General features: G+C 39.2%; 1 protein-coding gene and 1 long non-coding RNA gene across 22 annotated transcripts in view; one reads left to right on the top strand and one right to left on the bottom strand.

Annotated features, from left to right (window-relative positions):
* Window positions 1-316: 316 nt before the first annotated feature.
* The window catches only part of LOC127495076 (uncharacterized), a 53964-nt gene continuing 33702 nt past the window's right edge, over window positions 317-20578 (top strand). The window contains exon 1 of the long non-coding RNA XR_007925048.1: window positions 317-833. This is a non-coding gene — a long non-coding RNA (uncharacterized LOC127495076). The remainder of the gene's footprint in view (window positions 834-20578) is intronic.
* LOC127495045 (galectin-9-like) overlaps window positions 4808-20578 on the bottom strand; it is a 64253-nt gene continuing 48482 nt past the window's right edge. Inside the window, exons 3-11 of one of the 21 annotated variants that reach the window (XM_051861431.1) lie at window positions 12976-13180; window positions 12699-12818; window positions 10491-10520; window positions 10333-10362; window positions 10202-10231; window positions 7558-7587; window positions 6060-6148; window positions 5815-5971; window positions 4808-5719 (exon numbers count right to left, since the gene is read on the bottom strand). In XM_051861431.1, coding sequence (XP_051717391.1) covers window positions 5573-5719; window positions 5815-5971; window positions 6060-6148; window positions 7558-7587; window positions 10202-10231; window positions 10333-10362; window positions 10491-10520; window positions 12699-12818; window positions 12976-13180 — 838 coding nt within the window. In that variant the 3' untranslated portion in view covers window positions 4808-5572. Of the gene's footprint in view, window positions 5720-5814; window positions 5972-6059; window positions 6149-7557; window positions 7588-8188; window positions 8219-8319; window positions 8350-8477; window positions 8508-10201; window positions 10232-10332; window positions 10363-10490; window positions 10521-12698; window positions 12819-12975; window positions 13181-20578 lie in introns of all 21 variants that reach the window. The other 20 variants (XM_051861445.1, XM_051861446.1, XM_051861447.1 and 17 more) reach the window with 20 other exon arrangements.

Genomic DNA, 20578 nt, shown 5'->3' with positions numbered 1-20578 from the left:
TTTATTATCAATGTTGGAAACAGTTGTGCTGCTTAATATTCTTTTATAACCTGTGATACTTTTTCAGGATTCTTTGATGAATAAAAAGTTAAAAAATATCAGCATTTATTTAAAATAGAAATCTTTTGTAACAATATACACTACCGTTCAAAAGTTTGGGGTCAGTCATTTTTTTTCTTTCTTTTTTCTGAAAGAAATTAATACTTTTTATTCAGCATGGATGTGTTAAATTGATAAAAAGTGATAGTAAAGATTTATATTGTTAGAAAAGATTTATATTTAAATCTTTATTCATCAATGAATCCTGAAAAAAGTACCACAGGTTCCAAAAAAATATTAAGCAACACAACTGTTTCCAACATTGATAATAACTGAGTATCAAATCATCATATTACAATGATTTCTGAAGGATCATGTGACACTGAAGACTGGAGTAATGATGCTGAAAATTCAGCTTTGATCACAGAAATAAATTATATTTTAAAGTATATTAAAATAGAAAACCATAATTTTAAATTGTAATAATATTTCACAATATTATTGTTTTTTCTGTATTTATTATGAAATAAATGCAGCCTTAATGAGCATAAGAGACTTCAAAAACATTAAGAATAGTAATGTTTCCAAACTTTTGACCGGTAGTGTATGCTTGCAAAAAATGCTAATGTTGTGTAAACTGCAGCTCAGAATGATGTTGCATTCTGGTGTAATAGAGATAAGATGAAATGTGTAGAAGTTGTGAAAGTTGAAGTTCATGAACTGATTAACCAACCTGAAAGTTTAACAAGAAGGCACATGAGGATGAAGAGAGTGTGTTGCAACCTCAAGTGGAGGTGAGCCAGACGAAGACTTCAGTGAAGAAGAGGAAGAGTGCTAGAAGAAGACGACAGCATAGGCGACAAAGGAAGGACATCCGGCTTAGTAAGCAAGAGATACAAAGACTGATACGCCTACAGCAGGAAGATTGGATCATAGGCATTGATCAACTGATGAGTAATATGAAGTTGGAATGTCCCAAAAATTAGTATAAAAGTTTGAGGAGTAAAAGGCCTCCTCAGATGCTGCCTGCATTAAGCGTAGAAGGACATCTGATACCCTAATGAGGGCCGCTTAACAGCATCTCCAATATTGCTGGGTAAAGCTAGGATATAGAGCTTTTTAGCTTAAGCTGATTTAAGTTTTATTTTGCATTAACTGCTTTGTATTGTAATCAATAAAAGAGAGATTTTATTGTTGCATTTGCCTTCCGTGAGACTTTACTTATAACTACAAACTGAGCCTCGACAAAGAACAACCACAAGGTAGTCTTCTACGTCATTCCTGAAGAACTTCAACCTGCCGGCAGGTGAGTATCTTATGGTTTAGACTAGATTTGACTTTCCTAATCCTAGGGTGTACTATAAATGGTCACACTGACAAACAATTTGTATGTAATTTAAGAAAACAGAAAATGCTGTATAAAAATACAGCCAAACAGAGCATGCGAAACGAAAATGGGCTGCCTAAACAAAACCTGCATGGGCCCAAACGGGCTGGCCCACACTGGGCCATCATGGGCTTAATGTGGGCAGTTCGCTAGTGCGGACTGCTCATAGAGAGCCCGCGGTGAGTCCAAAGCTGTGGCCTCGCCTGGACAAGCCCACACTGGGCCTGTTTAGGTTTGGTGTGGGCTGGCCCTAGCCCACTGTGCCCGCAAAAAGCCAGTATGGGGTTCTGTCTGGCCACTCTACCATACAGGCCTGATTGGTGGAGTGCTGCAGAGATGGTTGTTCTTCTGGAAGGTTCTCCTCTATTCACAGAGAAACGCTGGAGCTCTGTCAGAGTGACTCACCTCCCTGACTAAGGCCCTTCTCCCCCGATCACTCAGTTTGGCTGGGCGACCCGCTCTAGGAAGAGTCCTGGTGGTTCCAAACTTCTTCCAAGGATGATCAGTGGAAACAGGAGCACCTGAGCTCAATTTTGAGTGTCATGGCAAATGCTGTGAATACTTATGTACATGTGATTTTTTTCATTTTTTATTTTTAATAAATTTGCAAAGATTTCAAACAAACTTCTTTCACGTTGTCATTATGGGGTATTGTTTGTAGAATTTTGAGGAAAATAATGAATTTAATCCCTTTTGGAATAAGGCTGTAACATAACAAATTGTGGAAATATATGACCAGAGCATGCAGCCACAAACAGGGCATTGGTGGATATCTAAAGGATACAGTGGAATATCTGTTTCTGAATAGATAGAAATTTCCTAAACACATCGTCTGCCAAACAGCTAAAATGCAAACCAAGGCATTTAGTCCAGAGACAAATTATGGAACCTTAAATATAACAGTAGACCCGAGAACCATGAAAATAAGATTCAGTCTAAAACTCTTAAAAGAGCCGTCTTGAATGTTCTGAAAAGGACTACAAATTGTCATCTCAGTAAACAATATTTAGTTTATTGGATTTCGGGAATCTTCTTAGTTTCGGTTTGGAGAGCATTTGCAAAATAAAGCCTTGAAGAGTTTGTGCATGACAAGTATAAGAATGTTCTCCTAATGTTCTCGTAACATCTAAATTTCAGGAACATGTCTGTAACCAATAAGCTGCAATGTTGCATCAATAATCAGTCTAAATCTGTAAGATTGATTTCATCCATTACGTGTTAGATTATCTGGATCATTCATCTATCCCTGCACTGAAAATTGTCCAGATCTTATGTTTCCAAGAGTTTAGAGGAGTTTAGAGGAGACGGCTCTTTTTCTCCACCATTTTTCCATTTGAACTTTTATCTGATCCTTACAGTTCTTTCAGGCAGCAAACTCAATACATTCATCGTGATCCTTATTTTGCACATTTCATTAAACCTACAGCTGCACTGCACTAATTTCAGTGATTGTTGTCAAACCAAAACCTCTCTTTAACATTCTGCAAACTTTGTCTGCGAACTACAATTAGAAAACATATAAGGCTGTCACATAAAAATGTTCTGGGAACGTTTGTTAAATAAATAATAATAATAAAAATAAAAAAAACGTTCCTATTTGCAGCTGCTTTGCATATTCTATTGCCTATTTGTACAACTAAAACGAGTGGGTTTATTTTAAACATGGTTCTCTGTCATTTTAGTCTGTTAGTTTGTTATAGTGCCACGGCATAATATTGAAGAATGCATTTAAAAAATTTGGATGCGCTTCAAAAACGATTTCGAAATCCAAACACAGGTGTTCAGCGGAGACGTTTTTGGAGCGTATTCAAGTTGAAACAGGACTTGTTTTAACTCCCTCGTTCTTCAATATAATATACTCTTTAGCAAACTCTAGGGGGGCGCGAGCACCTGTTAATTCAGAAGTGAAAGTGAAATTCTCCAGTGAAACAGCTTTAAATGTGAGATTTTACTAGCAAATCTTTAGTTATCCACTAGAGGGGGCAATATTCTCCCAGCTAATCATTGGCTATGGTTAAAGCAGGTTTGGCGCAACTGGATTAGAGCAAAACCAGTAAAAACAAGACTGTGGCTTGTAAAAATCAAGAATAATATAGATGATAAGAATTAAGGTTAAACAAATGAAAAAAAAATAAAAACAAGCCCAGCTGTCAGTAAGTCAGTAAGCTGTTTATATATTTAATGTTTCAGTTTTTAATACCCTGTCTACACCTGACGCAAGCGGCGCGATGCAACACGCAAAATCCCTGACAGTAAACTGATGCTTCGTTCTGTTTCTGACATACTTCAAAACTCCTGCGTTACTTTTGACACAAAGAACAAATTGATCTGCAGAGGTCACTTTGTTGTATCCTCAAGCTGGCGGTTGCGTCGGGTTTTGCACACTAAATGCAGCATATTAAAGGATTGGTTCACTTTCAAATGAAAATTAGCCCAAGCTTTACTCACCCTCAAGCCATCCTAGGTGTATATGACTTTATTCTTTCTGATGAACACAATCTGAGATATTTTAATAAATATCCTGAATCATCCGAGCTTTATAATGGCAGTGAACGAGTATGAGCTGAAGAAAGTGCTTCCATCCACATCCATCCATCATAAACGTACTCCACACGGCTCCAGGGGTTAATAAAGGCCTTCTGAAGTGAAGTGATGCATTTGTGTAAAAAAATATCCATATTTAACAAGTTATGAAGTCAAATATCTAGCTTCCGCCAGACCGCCTTCCGTATTCAACGTACGAAGAAAGTGTAAAACTCTTGCAGTTCAAAAAGAAGCTTACGCTACGTCCTACGCCTTTCCTATTCAACTTATGGAAAAAGTGTAACTGACGTGACGAAAGTAAACACTTTCTTCGTAACTTGAAACGGAAGGCGTGGAGGAGTTGAATACGTGTGGAGTACATGTTTATGATGGATGGATGTGGATGGAAACACTTTCTTTCACTCATACTCGTTCACTGCCATTATAAAGCTCGGATGCGTCAGGATATTTATTAAAATATCTCCGAAACTGTTTGTCAGAAAGAAGAAAGTCATGTCCTAAAAGGTTGAAAACCACTGCATCACATGGATGTGCTCTCGCGCTCATAATGCACTCAACATTTGTCATTAAAATAAAAGTGAACTAAATAAAACCCTTCATCATCTCACAAAACAGAAACTCCCGGACTATTATTTACTATTCGATGTGTAGATTTTTCATACTCATAATAATTAGCAAATTAACTGAGAAAAAGAAAATAACTGCCTAGAACTATTGGTAGTTCTACACTTGTACAAATGAATATAAAATGTGACTGTAGCCTACATCTGTGGTAGTTAAATTAAAACAGGCCTATAAATAAATATATAAACAAAATATGGACGACAAGAAAACATATTTGAAAAACAACTTTGTTTTTAATCATGAAAATAGTGGTTGATAGATATTAAAGTTCACAGTAAAAGGCCAAAGTGATCATCTTATGGATCTCTACTGCCACCTTGAGTTAAATGTAGATATAATGTTAACAGAGACAGGACACATATTTGTATTTATTACATCCTGTTTGATTAAAAACTTCATTAACTTCATTTTTAAGCATTTTGACATTACAAAATGTGGCCCCACAATTCAATTTTGGCCACGCATTAGCCACATATAAGCCAAAGCAAGCTACAAAGGGCCTACATCTTTAGAAAGAGCCAGGGTGAATATACCTGGACAATTTAAGTAATAAATCACAATTAACAAAAAGAAGTTTAGGCTACTTAATAATAATAAAAAGCTTGTTAATGGGGAAACACTAACAACGCTATTTTGAATAAATATAAAAAAGGTTAGGATGAATTTTTGATGGATACATAAAGTATACTTATATATAATCTGCTGTTTATCTGTGGTTTATTACTAGTTTATTATTTTAAACATGCAGTAAGAGCGATGAAAGTTTCTATAGAGACGGGCAATTACTGTATAAGTCTTCTATATAGCCTACATAACATGCATAATACAGAAGAAATAATAAAAAAAAAAAAACATTTTATATTTATTCAAAATAGCAAAGTCACAGTGCTGTTCACAGCTGCAATACTCCTCTTAAACATTTAGCAATGCTTTCTCTTGTCTTGTCTTGATTTATGATCTAAATGGCACAGGTCCCTGTTAGGCCTGCACTAAAGTCAGCTGCAGATCTCCGCTAACCTCCAAAATATCAATGTCGCTCAGGTTTGTATAGCGATGTTTGTACGTGTGTACTTGTTTGCCATTGACAAACACGTTGTAATGGTGGGGATTGCAAGAGATGGTGACCTGCAACACACATACAAAACTCGTGAGTAAAATGAAAGCTCTTAACACTAACAGCAATAATATAACAAGATACTCAAGGATGTAAGTTTGCCTACCTGAAATGGTTGTCCTCTTTGAAACGGCATGCCTCCAGACCGTTCCTCCGATCCCCACCTCTCCATCTGATTGGTGTTGCGCACAACCACATTCTCATCGAAACGAGGATTGTAGTGAAATGCGATCCCACTTCTGTAGCGCAGGTTAAACGCTATTCTGAAGCAGGAAGGAAGATCAGAGGACTTATAATATCTTACAATAATAATATTATTAAAATAACGGTCTGTGCCATCAGATGTCTAACCTCTGAGCATTATGGTTGACCACTCCGTGGATGACAATGTTTTTTCCAGCGTGAAGTCCACCATTGATGACAGATTTGTATGGGACGGTCTAAATGTGGGTCAAAATAAAGAGATATGTATAGGTGTAAAATAGCATAGTACATTAACTAGAATTAAAGGGTTAGTTCACCCAAAAATGAAAACTGTCATGTCACCCGTAAGACCTTCGTTCATCTTCGGAACACAACTTAAGATATTTTTGATGAAATCCAAGAGGTATATGACTCGTCCATAGACAGCAATATAATCAACACTTTCAAGGTCCAGAAAGGTACTAAAGACATCGTTAAAACAGTCACGTGACTGCAGTGGTTCAACCTTAATGTTATGAAGAGACGAGAATACTTTTTGTGCAAAAAAACAAAATAAAAATAACGACTTTATTCAACAATCTCTTCTCTTCTGTGTCATTCTCATACGTTGTTTACGTCCAGCGCTTCCTGGTTCTACATCAGAACGACTCATTATTGTCCGGCTCCTGCTTCAGCATCACACGCATGCATCGTGCTGATCACGTGATCAGCTTTGGCCAATACTGAGTCGGCATTCGGACGTGAACACAGAAGCCTTCACTGTACTTACTGCATCACCTTTGTAAGGATAATGACAGGGAAGAGAAGAGATTGCTGAATAAAGTCCTTATTTTTGTTTTGTTTTTGCGCACAAGTATTCTCAGTGCTCCATAAAATTAAGGTTGAACCACTGCAGTCACGTGACTGTTTTAACGATGTCTTTAGTACCTTTCTGGACCTTGAAAGTGTTGATTTCATCAAAAATATCTTAATTCGTGTTCTGATGAATGAAGGTCTTACGGGTGTGAAATGACATGAGGGTGAGTAATTAATGACTGAATTTTCATTTTTGGGTGAACTAACCCTTTAATCTTCAGAAGAGAAGTGAATTGTGTGGCTTTCTTGTGAGAAGTGAATCAAACAGATGCTCTCCATGTTCAGGTGCACGCGCTTCAGAGTTAATCACAAACTTTGGATTAAACCTGAGTTGACAGAGGATGTTTATAGAGCGTTGTGAGCCCGTTGAGCCTGATCTAAACCAGGTTGGATTTGATTTGTCAACTCCAAACCTACTCTGAAACTCAGAGTTTGTACAACTAGCTTCATGCAACAGGCCTCAGAGCCTCTGCTCTGCTTTTAAAGAACAACAACAACAAACGTTTGATCTGGAGATTTTCTACTCTTTCAGAAGAGGCGCAATAGCGACCCCTACTGTATAACAGTGAAAACACAGAAAGAACTGTTAGCTTGGCAGATAGCCGCAAAACAAAACACTTTTTATGAATTAAAAAATATTTAAGTTCAAAACACTGAAAACAGAGATCTTCTTTTTGATGTGAAATTCAGAAAAATGTGAGAATTTGATGGCAAGTTGTTGTTTTTTTTTATTGTTTTTTTTTTGTTGTTTTTTGAGGTGAAAGCCAAATGAGGTGAGAGCTGATCTTACATAAGCTGGTGCAGATGGGTATGCAGGAAACTGTGGGGAGATAAAAAGTGTTTTATTAGTATCATTTCCCTATACAGGACAACCCAAACAAAAAACAAAAAACATGTGATCTCATATTTCATCGCTTGATCAAAACAGCACCTTAGTGAGCACTAACAACACAGATCATCGATACGACTTAAAATAAATAAAAACTATTCATTGTTATTATTCATTATTATCAGAATCACAAATACAAGCACTGCAAACTCCAGATAAATCTTGAAAATGATGTTTTAGAAATGCTAACATGGTCAATTTACAGAACCACGAACTATCATTAAGCAGAGGTGATTTAGATACAATCTCTTTCTGGAGCCAAACTTTACAGATTAACCCTAACACATGCCACATCAAATGTGGAAAAACAAGTTTATTGTCTTTCTAGTAGTTTTTTTCAGTAGCAGTTTTCTTTTAACCTTTCATTTATATTCTGTTGCAGGTCTTATAATGGTTATAAAATCATTTTGTGGTTTTGTAGAGCATCAAATGAACCATAAAAGACACACCGATATAACCCTCAAAAGCAAGAAACTTTGAACTCCACTGACCACCATAAAGTTGTCACATGACATATTTCATGACCACTTACCGCAGATCCTGGAGGTGCAGCATACTGAGGCTGTAAATGAGAGGAACGATAGTTTATGACAGGAAGACTAAAGTATTGTCTTTCTTACTGACTTTGATGTATAAATACGTGTTTAAACATTTTCCTCCCACCTGAAATCCTACTTGTGGTTGTACATAACCCTGGAAAGATAATATGCAAAGTGCATTTAATGGTTAACGCAAAGCTATGTTTGTGTTTTATCTACATGGGGACAATACAGTATTCTCTGAGCTTCTGTGTTTCACAGGTACAGGGTTATAGTACTTACTGGAAAGGCTGGTTGTGGGGGTAAATAGGGCTGCAAAGAAAAAAAAAAAGTTTATTTGCAATATTACTTTAACATGTATGTTCTGTTTTAGTTTAGTTTTCTCTCTGTTCCCATTTGCCTGTTCATATTAGTTCCCTTTTGATTGCTATGATTAATCAGTGATTAATAGATTCTGTTCACCTGTGTTCGTCTAGTTCCTTTTGTTTGACCCTTGTATTTAAGAGTTTCCCTAGTTCATTTGTCCATTATTGTCGATGCATATGTGGTTGCATTTGAGTTATTATTCTAGTGAGCTACAGCAATCTTATTCTGGATTGATTAAAGTTTATCTTGATTTTCCATTCCTTTGTCGTCCGCGTTTCTCTCCAACACCAACGCGTTACAATTACAAAGTGACAACTACTGGCCTGGCATAAAACAGCATAATACAGCGTTTTTACCTGGACACTGAGCTTTTGTACAGTTTGTGCTTTCTGTTTAATAATCATTTGAAACTTAGCGAATTGGCAGCTCCAGTAGTAATGAAAAGATTTATCTTGAACTGTGTCATGGAAACTAGCATGTATAAACCTTAATTAAAGGGGTCATGAACTGTGTTGTTTCCTGGGGTGCACTTATAGTGTTAGTATGCTTTTTACAAAAAATTGTCAATTTAGAAATAAAAGGCATTTTTCCTACCCTGATTTTAGTCCTCTGATTTAAACGCTTAAGGGGCGTGTCTGCTGTGAGACTTCAGTGTAAACGCCCACTGCTGTGATTGGCTAACATCTTTACAATATGAAATAGCTAAGCATTATTCTCTTGAAAACTTTAACACATTTGTATTATTACAGCTCTCAAGGTTAACTAATCGTAAAAAGTGTTGAATAAAGCATTACACTTAAATCTATGGCATTATTGAGTGCATGATCTCATCATTGCAACTCAATTTCTGCACACTAACGAATGCTTTCATCATAACTAACAGTGCAACTTGATGTAACTAAGATTTGTTGAATAAAACGGGAGTTTTGGGGCGAGTCCAGAACTCAGTCACTGATAAACTGTTTGATTGACAGCTCCAGCGATTGTAAAGGGAGCGTTCTTTGATCGCTTTCTATAATTTAATCACCGTTTAAATAACAGATTATTTTTGTCCTACTAAGAGAAACAATGTGAAGTTGAGCGTTTAGTCACTGGTTTGATTTACTGACACATAGAGCATCTGACTGTACATGAATCATTAATATCAGATCAGGCATTAGAATTAACATGTTGCTGCATTACTGTCGAGTCCATATCGTAAAAGTCTGTTTGCAAAGCCTGCGCCGAAATGTGATTGATTTACCAAAGAATCCACATTGAAATACCAAATACAAATAAATAAAGCTTAACTGAGACATTCACATTGTTGAAAAAAAACATTTTCCTAGCATTAGGATCCTTTGAAAGGTAATGTTATTTTAGTCCTGTATCGCTCTTCTCTCCTCATCTCACTAATACCTCAGTGGGCGGAGCTAACATTGTAATGATGAAGTAGGCGTTGATTTCTTGTGCAGAGGTGGCTTTTCACCTATCTATGACATTCCAAGATCAGTCGTTTGCCGGGCCTGGTGTCAATAAAAGCTTTTATTGTCTAATAAAGAAGTTTTATAATGGTTATAAAATCATCATCAAAAGCAAGAAACTTTGAACTCTACTGACCACCATAAAGTTGTCACATGACATATTTCATGACCACTTACCGCAGATCCTGGAGGTGCAGCATACTGAGGCTGTAAATGAGAGGAACGATAGTTTATGACAGGAAGACTAAAGTATTGTCTTTCTTACTGACTTTGATGTATAAATACGTGTTTAAACATTTTCCTCCCACCTGAAATCCTACTTGTGGTTGTACATAACCCTGGAAAGATAATATGCAAAGTGCATTTAATGGTTAACGCAAAGCTATGTTTGTGTTTTATCTACATGGGGACAATACAGTATTCTCTGAGCTTCTGTGTTTCACAGGTACAGGGTTATAGTACTTACTGGAAAGGCTGGTTGTGGGGGTAAATAGGGCTGCAAAGAAAAAAAAAAAGTTTATTTGCAATATTACTTTAACATGTATGTTCTGTTTTAGTTTAGTTTTCTCTCTGTTCCCATTTGCCTGTTCATATTAGTTCCCTTTTGATTGCTATGATTAATCAGTGATTAATAGATTCTGTTCACCTGTGTTCGTCTAGTTCCTTTTGTTTGATCCTTGTATTTAAGAGTTTCCCTAGTTCATTTGTCCATTATTGTCGGTGCATATGTGGTTGCATTTGAGTTATTATTCTAGTGAGCTACAGCAATCTTATTCTGGATTGATTAAAGTTTATCTTGATTTTCCATTCCTTTGTCGTCCGCGTTTCTCTCCAACACCAACGCGTTACAATTACAAAGTGACAACTACTGGCCTGGCATAAAACAGCATAATACAGCGTTTTTACCTGGACACTGAGCTTTTGTACAGTTTGTGCTTTCTGTTTAATAATCATTTGAAACTTAGCGAATTGGCAGCTCCAGTAGTAATGAAAAGATTTATCTTGAACTGTGTCATGGAAACTAGCATGTATAAACCTTAATTAAAGGGGTCATGAACTGTGTTGTTTCCTGGGGTGCACTTATAATGTTAGTATGCTTTTTACAAAAAATTGTCAATTTAGAAATAAAAGGCATTTTTCCTACCCTGATTTTAGTCCTCTGATTTAAACGCTTAAGGGGCGTGTCTGCTGTGAGACTTCAGTGTAAACGCCCACTGCTGTGATTGGCTAACATCTTTACAATATGAAATAGCTATGCATTACTCTCTTGAAAACTTTAACACATTTGTATTATTACAGCTCTCAAGGTTAACTAATCGTAAAAAGTGTTGAATAAAGCATTACACTTAAATCTATGGCATTATTGAGTGCATGATCTCATCATTGCAACTCAATTTCTGCACACTAACGAATGCTTTCATCATAACTAACAGTGCAACTCGATGTAACTAAGATTTGTTGAATAAAACAGGAGTTTTGGGGCGAGTCCAGAACTCAGTCACTGATAAACTGTTTGATTGACAGCTCCAGCGATTGTAAAGGGAGCGTTCTTTGATCGCTTTCTATATATAATTTAATCACCGTTTAAATAACAGATTATTTTTGTCCTACTAAGAGAAACAATGTGAAGTTGAGCGTTTAGTCACTGGTTTGATTTACTGACACATAGAGCATCTGACTGTACATGAATCATTAATATCAGATCAGGCATTAGAATTAACATGTTGCTGCATTACTGTCGAGTCCATATCGTAAAAGTCTGTTTGCAAAGCCTGCGCCGAAATGTGATTGATTTACCAAAGAATCCACATTGAAATACCAAATACAAATAAATAAAGCTTAACTGAGACATTCACATTGTTGAAAAAAAAACATTTTCCTAGCATTAGGATCCTTTGAAAGGTAATGTTATTTTAGTCCTGTATCGCTCTTCTCTCCTCATCTCACTAATACCTCAGTGGGCGGAGCTAACATTGTAATGATGAAGTAGGCGTTGATTTCTTGTGCAGAGGTGGCTTTTCACCTATCTATGACATTCCAAGATCAGTCGTTTGCCGGGCCTGGTGTCAATAAAAGCTTTTATTGTCTAATAAAGAAGTTTTCAGTTCTGAAACTTACAGGATATTCTTACAGTACGATGACCACTTATATGTCAAAAGCTCAAGGAAAAGTTGATTTCTCAATTCATGACCCCTTTAAACAATTTAATAATCAATTCATTCATTCAGTGCGCGACTCTCACAGTGCTTTATGGGTATCCTCTAGTCTAGCTGTTGAGTGTACATTGGTGTACACTCATTATTGTGGTGCATTGTGGGATTGAATGAGATGCTGAAACATTTTTTGTTATTATTATCAGTTGAAAACAGCTGTGCTGATTTGATTACAAAGTTAAAATATAAAATCTTTTGTAACATATAAATGTCTTTATTGTCAATTTAATGCATCCTTGCTGAATAAAAGTATTAATTTCTTTTAAAATGACTCTTACTAACCGTCCCTAAACTATATCTATAGTTTATTTTTTCCGTTAATGTGATGACCTACATTTGTGGTCACGCCATTGCAAATCACAATGATGCCAGTTAAAAGTAATTGCAAAAATGGCTCAGAAAAGGGAAGTTAGTTCAGGGTAAGTTCTGCAATGGCAGCGTGGGATTTCTTTTGTTCTCACCGCTGGATTCTGGAATGCAACAGAATTCAGCTCCACCATCCCCTCCACTGAGATAGTGTCCACCCGAGTGAAGGGAATACGGTGTTTATAGTCCGCGAAGTGTCTCCCATTAGTAGATATCTAGAGAGAACCATCATGAAAGTCATAAAGGAAAGGAGGTGAAATGCCTCTCTAATAATTAATAATTTATCATTCTGCTAATTAAAAATGAAAGAAAGATGACATGAGGACTAATGCTATTCAGAAACTGCAAATCTGAGAGTGAATGATAGTGTACCTTGTATTTGTCGTGGGCGACAAGGATCTGGAGGGTGAATGTTTGGCCTTGAGGGAAGGGAGATTCATACTTGCGTTCCTCTGAGCCCCAGTTCCTGTTCTGGTAGGTGTTGTTCACTACATACCCAGTGCTCTCCCAGCGAGGGTTAAAGTGCAGAGCAACATCAGCATCGGAATGAGAACCACACTGAAGGTTCACATGAAATCTGCAGGACACCGAACAAAAACGAGGATTGAGAGAAACTGGGGAGATAAGAGCTTTAACAAGGAAAGTGTGATCATAAATTGTTTGCAAAGACTTTATTGTATCATCTTAAAGTTCTAAAATAGCTTCAAGGCAGATGTGTCAAACACCGCTCCTGGAGGGCCACCGTCCTGCAGAGTGTAGCTCCAACCAGCTCCAAAACACCTGCGTGGAAGTTTCTAGTAATCATGAAGACCTTGATGGAAATGACACCAGGGGCCAAGTGCATAACCTTAGCCATTAGGTTAAACTAGTTTGACCAACTAACAGTTAGCTAAGAGGTAATCAATCTTACTTTTCTGAATCAAATTAGACTGATGTACCTTTTTATGCAACTGACTTTAAAAAGTTAGGACCAGTCTTGAAGAAAAAATAAATGACTACATTTTAAGACTAGTCTAAGCAGTTTATGCAACCGGCCACTGTGCACTTTTGCAGTGTACGTTAAACAACAACAAAACAAATTATATATATAAATTTGTCAGCATATTGCTTTGCTTGCATAACACTCTTCTCATCATTTCCACACATCATGTTAAATGTCTGTGGTTGTGTCACAATCCTGGTTTTGTGTCATGTGTTTTGTTGGTCGTTGCTCCTGTATGTGTGTTCCTGCCGTTTCTCTCCTGCCTGCTCTCTGTGGATTACTCTTGTTTTTGGATTATCTGTGTTTGTTTTCGTTATGCATTTGGATTCTCGCTCTGCCTTGTCCCTGCTCACACGTCACAGCGGTTGCCTCTAAAATTAAATTAAACTTAAAGGGGACCTATAATGTGCATTTCACAAGATGTAATATAAGTCTCTGGTTCCCCTTTGCAGCTGCTAGAGTTTTTACTAGGTCAAGAAAATATAATCATATAACAATTTTATCATCTCTACACTGGTTACCTATTAAGTTCCATATCGATAATAAAGTATTGCTACTGACCTATAAGGTCCTAAATGGTTTAGCTGCTGTTTACTTAACTGATCTTTTATTGCCCTGCAATCCCTCACGCTCTTTAAGATCACAAAACTCTGGACTTCTGGTTGTACCTAGGATAGCTAAGTCCTCTAAAGGAGGGAGAGCGTTTTCACATTTGGCTCCTAAACTCTGGAATAGCCTTCCTGATAATGTTCGGGGCTCAGACTCGCTCACCCAGTTTAAATCTAGATTAAAGACGCATCTCTTTAGTCAAACATTCACATAATGCATCTCATATCAGATCAATTGCACATGACTATCTTTGCTTAATGTTATGAACAGCAGCTACGCTAATTATTCTCCATTTGCTTTTCTGCTTTATCTCGGGACACCTGTCCCGAGGTGACTAGAGAGTACATCAGCTTCAGTTTGGCTCTTTTAAGAAGACCTCAGATGACCAACACCTTTGAAGAGACGGCGCCAACTCCTGTGAGGACTTCAGAAGACACAACATCTGGATCAACACGCACATTCACAAATTTCTATATATCCTAATTATTGTTAATATGTAATTCATTATTTCCAGGAGCTCATTGCTTCTACCTTCAATTAAATTGCTAACAGTGATTGAAAATTAAATTGCCTAAATTATTACTTTGTTAGCTAACTGCATGATTATATGTACATTTCTGAAACCACATATATTGGACAGTCACCTCCAATACCAGATTCCCTTTCGAAAGGGAACTTCTACTCTGCGTTTGCAAACACTATGGGGAACATCATGTGACTCGGTGTCTGAAAGCCAACTATCCAATAACTCCAATGCCTATTGGCCGGCGACAGCCTATGACGTCATACGGCGCGACCCAGAAGTATAAAAGGCGCACCTGGGGAAGCAGTCATTATCCATCATCTTTCGGGACTGTTTGTGTCTTGTCACTGTCGTGTATAACTCTGCTATACTTGTGAGTACATCTCTGGTTATGTCTGAGGACAAACAGAAACGTTTTAGGAAGTGTGCGGATCCATGGCCGAGATTTTTGACTCCGGATGATTCGCACACTTTGTGTGTACACTGTCTGGGAGAAGAACACGCACGGACAGTGCTTGAGGGCGCTGTCTGTGAGAGTTGTGAGCGTTTTCCCATGAGAACGCTCCGTTCCCGCCTGGCCCTCTTCTCAAGGGAAGAGGCGTCAACATCTGCGCCTGGTGGGTCCGGCCCTGCTCGTGCCGAGGCAGAGCGGCGGCTGCACTCATGGGGCTCGCAGGTGGAGCTCGCTGCCAAGTTTGAGAGAGGTGTCACAGTCTCTCAACCTCTGACGGCAGCTGGCGGGGATGAGCTCCTGGATGACGATGATGTCTTATCTCTGACATCATCGGATCCAGGAGCGAGTGTTCTTCTGGCTGCTAGCCCCCGTGAGCAAGAGATGGCAATGGAGGAGGAAGAAGTTGCGACTTCTTCTTTCTCCAAGCCTCCTTGCCCAGCATATGCCGAATTATTGGAGGTTGTGGAGCGCGCCGCCGGCAGGCTGCAGCTGCCGTGGGAGCGCGCAAGGAAAGAGCCCGTTCGCGGCAGGTTAGACGAACAGTTTCTTTCTGACCACAACCCCGTAACTCCAGTGAGCCTTCCATTCCTTCCAGATCTTCACGTAGAGATCAAAAAGGCATGGAAGAACCCATACTCGGCCAGAATTCATCCACATCAGCGGGGGAATTTCGCTGATGTGGAGGGATTAGGCCAGCATGGGTATGTGTCGCTGCCGCCCATTAACGAGACGTTTGCCAACTATCTCGTCACGGGCAGGGCACCGACACTGAAAGCTCCGGTTCTGCCGTCCAGACCCCTTAAACTGACATCTCGTCTGAACGGCATGGTACAATGAGCACACTCGGGCCCTAAAGTTAGCAGCCAGAAAAATGGAGCGCAGCTGGAAGAAATCAAAACTAGAAGTATTTCGTATTTTGTGGAGAGAGAGAATGATTGAGTACAGAAAGGCCGTAAAATCTGCTAGATCTGCCTATTTTTCAAAACTCTTAGAAGAAAATAAACACAACCCTAGGTATTTATTTGATACAGTGGCTAAATTAACAAGAAATAAAGCTTCAACTTCTGATGTTTCCAAACAGCACAGCAGTAATGACTTTATGAACTTCTTTACTTGCAAGATTGATAATATTAGAGAAAAAATAATAACCATGCAACCGTCTACTACAGTATCGTGTCAGATAGTGCATTGTAGTGTCCCTGAGGAAAAATTCAATTCATTTACTGCTTTAGGAGAGGAAGAATTGTCTAAACTTGTTAAATCATCAAAATCAACAACATGTATGTTAGACCCTATACCGACTAAGCTATTGAAAGAAATGCTTCCAGAGGTCATAGATCCTCTTCTCAATATCGTCAATTCATCTTTATCATTAGGATACGTACCAAAAACTTTTAAGCTGGCTATTATTAAACCTCTTATTAAAAAACCACAACTTGATCCTAGAGAATTAGTCAATTACAGGCCGATCTCAAATCTCACTTTTCTGTCAAAAATACTAGAAAAGGCAGTATCATCACAACTATGTTCCTTTTTGGAAAGAAATGGTATCTGTGAGGATTTCCAGTCAGGATTTAGACCGTACCATAGTACTGAGACTGCTCTCATTAGAGTTACTAATGATTTGCTCTTATCATCAGATTGTGGTTGTATCTCTCTATTAGTGTTACTGGATCTTAGTGCAGCATTTGACACTATTGATCACGATATTCTTTTAAATAGACTCAAAAATTATGTTGGCATTAGTGGAATTGCATTGTCATGGTTCAAATCATACTTATCTGACCGTTATCAGTTTGTAGTAGTAAACGAAGACATGGCATATCGATCACAAGTTCAATATGGAGTACCACAAGGCTCAGTACTAGGACCGTTGCTGTTCACTCTGTACATGCTACCCTTGGGAGATATCATTAGGAAGCATGGCCTTAGTTTTCACTGTTACGCTGATGATACTCAGCTCTATATTTCTTCGCGCCCTGACGAAACTTACCAATTCACAAAATTAACGGAATGCATAACTGATATAAAAAATGGGATGACCAGTAATTTCCTACTACTAAATTCAGAAAAAACAGAGATTCTAATTTTTGGACCAAAAACTTCTTCACGTAATAACCTAGAATACTGTCTAACACTTGATGGCTGCTCTGTTAAGTCTCCGTCGTCAGTTAGGAACCTGGGTGTGCTCTTTGATACCAATCTCTCATTTGAAGGCCATGTTACTAGCATCTGTAAAACCGCATTCTTCCATCTTAAAAATATATCTAAACTACGACATATGCTCTCAATGACAAATGCAGAACAGTTAGTTCATGCGTTCATGACCTCAAGGCTAGATTACTGTAATGCTCTACTGGGTGGTTGTTCTGCTCGCCTGATAAATAAACTACAGCTCGTACAAAATGCAGCAGCTAGAGTTCTTACTAGAACCAGGAAGTATGACCATATTAGCCCAGTTCTGTCAACACTGCATTGGCTTCCTGTTAAACATCGTATAGATTTTAAAATCTTGCTAATTACTTACAAAGCACTAAATGGTTTAGCTCCCCAGTACCTGAGCGAGCTCTTAATTCATTATAGTCCTTCACGTCTATTGCGATCTCAGAATTCAGGCCAGCTGGTAATACCTAGAATATCAAAATCAACTGCAGGTGGTAGATCCTTCTCCTATTTGGCACCTAAACTCTGGAACAATCTTCCTAGCATTGTTCGGGAAGCAGACACACTCTGTCAGTTTAAATCTAGTCTAAAAACACATCTTTTTAACCTGGCATACACATAACACATTACCAATTTATATTTTCAAATCCGTTAAAGGATTATTAGGCTGCATAAATTAGGTCAGCCGGAACCGGGAACACTTCCTATAACACCTGATGTACTCGTTACATCAGAAGAAGAATGGCATCTACGCTAATATTAGTCTTTCTGTTTATCCCGAGGTTCACCGTAGTCAACCGGATCCGGGCCGTATTCAGGTGAGATTGAGGACCTGCGCCTTGAAATAACCACAATGCAGCCCTGACGTATCAGCAGAGATTGAGTCAACTAGATCATCCACTGTGAGGGCCTCATCGACACGACAGCCACGACACAGTTCCTCAACAACCGTCCATACCGCCGTGATGAATACGATCCTCAATTGGATGGAACTGAAATAAATACTTTTAACGTTGCGATCCTATTGGACTTATGATAGCAACCTGAATTGTAACAAAGCACTGTTGGCCAGAGGAGAACTGGCACCCCGACTAAGCCTGGTTTCTCTCAAGGTTTTTTTTCTCCATTTTAACACCAATTTGCCACTTGTCTGCCACCTGATGTCACCTGATGGAGTTTGGGTTCCTTGCCGCTTTCGCCTCTGGCTTGCTTAGTTGGGGACACTTGACTTGACATTGGATATTCAACAGTGCTTTGATCTGCCTGCATTGACACTATTCTTTAAGAGCTGCTGTGCAGCCTAACAATGTACCAGTTATCAATATAAAGCTGCTTTGACACAATCTACATTGTAAAAAGCGCTATATAAATAAAGGTGACTTGACTTGACTTAACGGCAGAGCATATGCTGCTGCAGGTCAGGCTGACGCGGCTTTGCACACTATGGCGGTGTTGCAAGCCTACCAGGCTGACTTGCTGAAGGACCTGGATCAGGGGCAGGGTTTGTCCCCTGATGCGGTGGCTGAGCTGCGCCGCACCACAGATCTCGCTCTCCGGGCCACCAAGCAGACGGCCGCCTCGATTGGGAGATCGATGGCGGCCATGGTGGCCACGGAAGGGCATCTGTGGCTGAACATGGCGGACATCGGGGAAAAAGAGAAGGGCTCTCTCCTCGATGCCCCGGTTTCGCCAACTGAACTTTTCGGCGGCTCCGTTGAAACGGTTGTCGGAAAGTTCAGGGAGGCGAAGGCGCGCTCAGCAGCATACAAAAATTGCATACCGCTCAGGTCCGATCCTGGGCCCAGACAGCCGGGAGGCCCTGGCCCGTCTCGAGCCGAGGCTCAGAGGCAGGGCCAGAAGTCTAGTGTCGCCGCTCGAGCACCTCCTCCACCTCGGAGCAAGTCACAGAAGCGGCGGGATATGAGGAAGAGGAAGATGGACTTAAGGGAGGTGATTGATCACCGGCGCCAGCAACGCCGCTGATCGATCCCCTCTCTTGGCGAAGGTAATTCTACATCTGTCTTCGCCCCTCTTCCTCGGCCTCCCGGGCGTTTTTAATCACTGTGCATGTTCAGGACAACACCTTTGAACAGTCAGGCTGACGGCTGGGCCCATGATGAAATTTTTCTGAAGGCCCGCCTTCTGGCTTGATAGTGAAAGGGTTCTTTGGGCTTCTAGAACCATGGATTTCATCCTTCCCATTTCAAATAAGTGAAGGAGGAGTCTTTGGTCTTCGAGCCACAGGAAGGTAAGACAAGGTCTGATTTAATTATTTAAATGTTTGACCTTGTGTTGTTCCTGTATAATTTCCTGAACATGTAACAGTAAAAATGTGAACTATTTAGGGGTTTTTGGGCAAAACTGGAGTGTTGAGACTGACTGAGCAGGCCACAAAATGGCTGCCGCTTAGTTTTTCTATGTATGAGTAGCCTCTCGGCTATTTTTCAGTATAGTTTGAGTTGGCACTCATTACTTCAGTTTATATGTCTACAGCGGCCTTAACCGGCCGCCTGACATTTTAGCTTTGAGCTTTGCTTTATTTCTCTCATCATGAGACTTGGAAGTGAAGATCAGGCTTTGTTATGGGCCTGTTGTAGTGTATAGGCCTATAGCTTAGCGGCCAGGCTAGAGCTAGGTGATGTGTGGTATATGAAGTAACCCCTTATGTATTTACTATCCTTTCAGGATGTGTAGTTCCTAGTTCTGGCTTCCTCCCGAGGGAGTTGTTTAGGCCGTATGCCCAATTATCCCCTTGCTTGTGTAGGTGCAATTGTGAGTTTAACAGCTAGGTTGTAGACTGTTTTTGTCCCCCTGATGCTGTTTCTCAGGTGGTAGGCCCTTATCTTCGCGTAGATAAGTTATGCAGGGGTGTGCTAGGCCCCACTTTCTAGAACTTTCATGCTAAAGGAAATGATTTTCTTCTGAGCCACTTGATGTTTTGTATTTATCAAGTTTGAGTTGACGTTGCTAGTTTTTAGCTCCTGTCCTCTAGGGCTTAGATCAGATCTGAGAATCTGTACAGAGACTGTTTTTCCTTTCAAAGACAGCATGTATATCAAAGTTTGTGTTACTTTGAGTTCTAGACTTTTGCCCTACATTTGTATGTGAGCTTATTTATGCTGCCACAGGTTAGCACCTGCTCTCATAATAGCAGGCCCTTTTGCTGTAAAGTGGCCTCTATTTGAGTACATGGTGACTTATATTCCCCAGTTAAGAGGTTTTTTGTGTCACTGAGTGCATCACC

Source organism: Ctenopharyngodon idella, chromosome 15 (assembly GCF_019924925.1).
Source record: "Ctenopharyngodon idella isolate HZGC_01 chromosome 15, HZGC01, whole genome shotgun sequence".
Taxonomy (NCBI): Eukaryota; Metazoa; Chordata; class Actinopteri; order Cypriniformes; family Xenocyprididae; genus Ctenopharyngodon; species Ctenopharyngodon idella.
The sequence above is the reverse complement of the archived record's forward strand: the minus strand, read 5'-3'. Positions and strand labels throughout refer to the sequence as shown.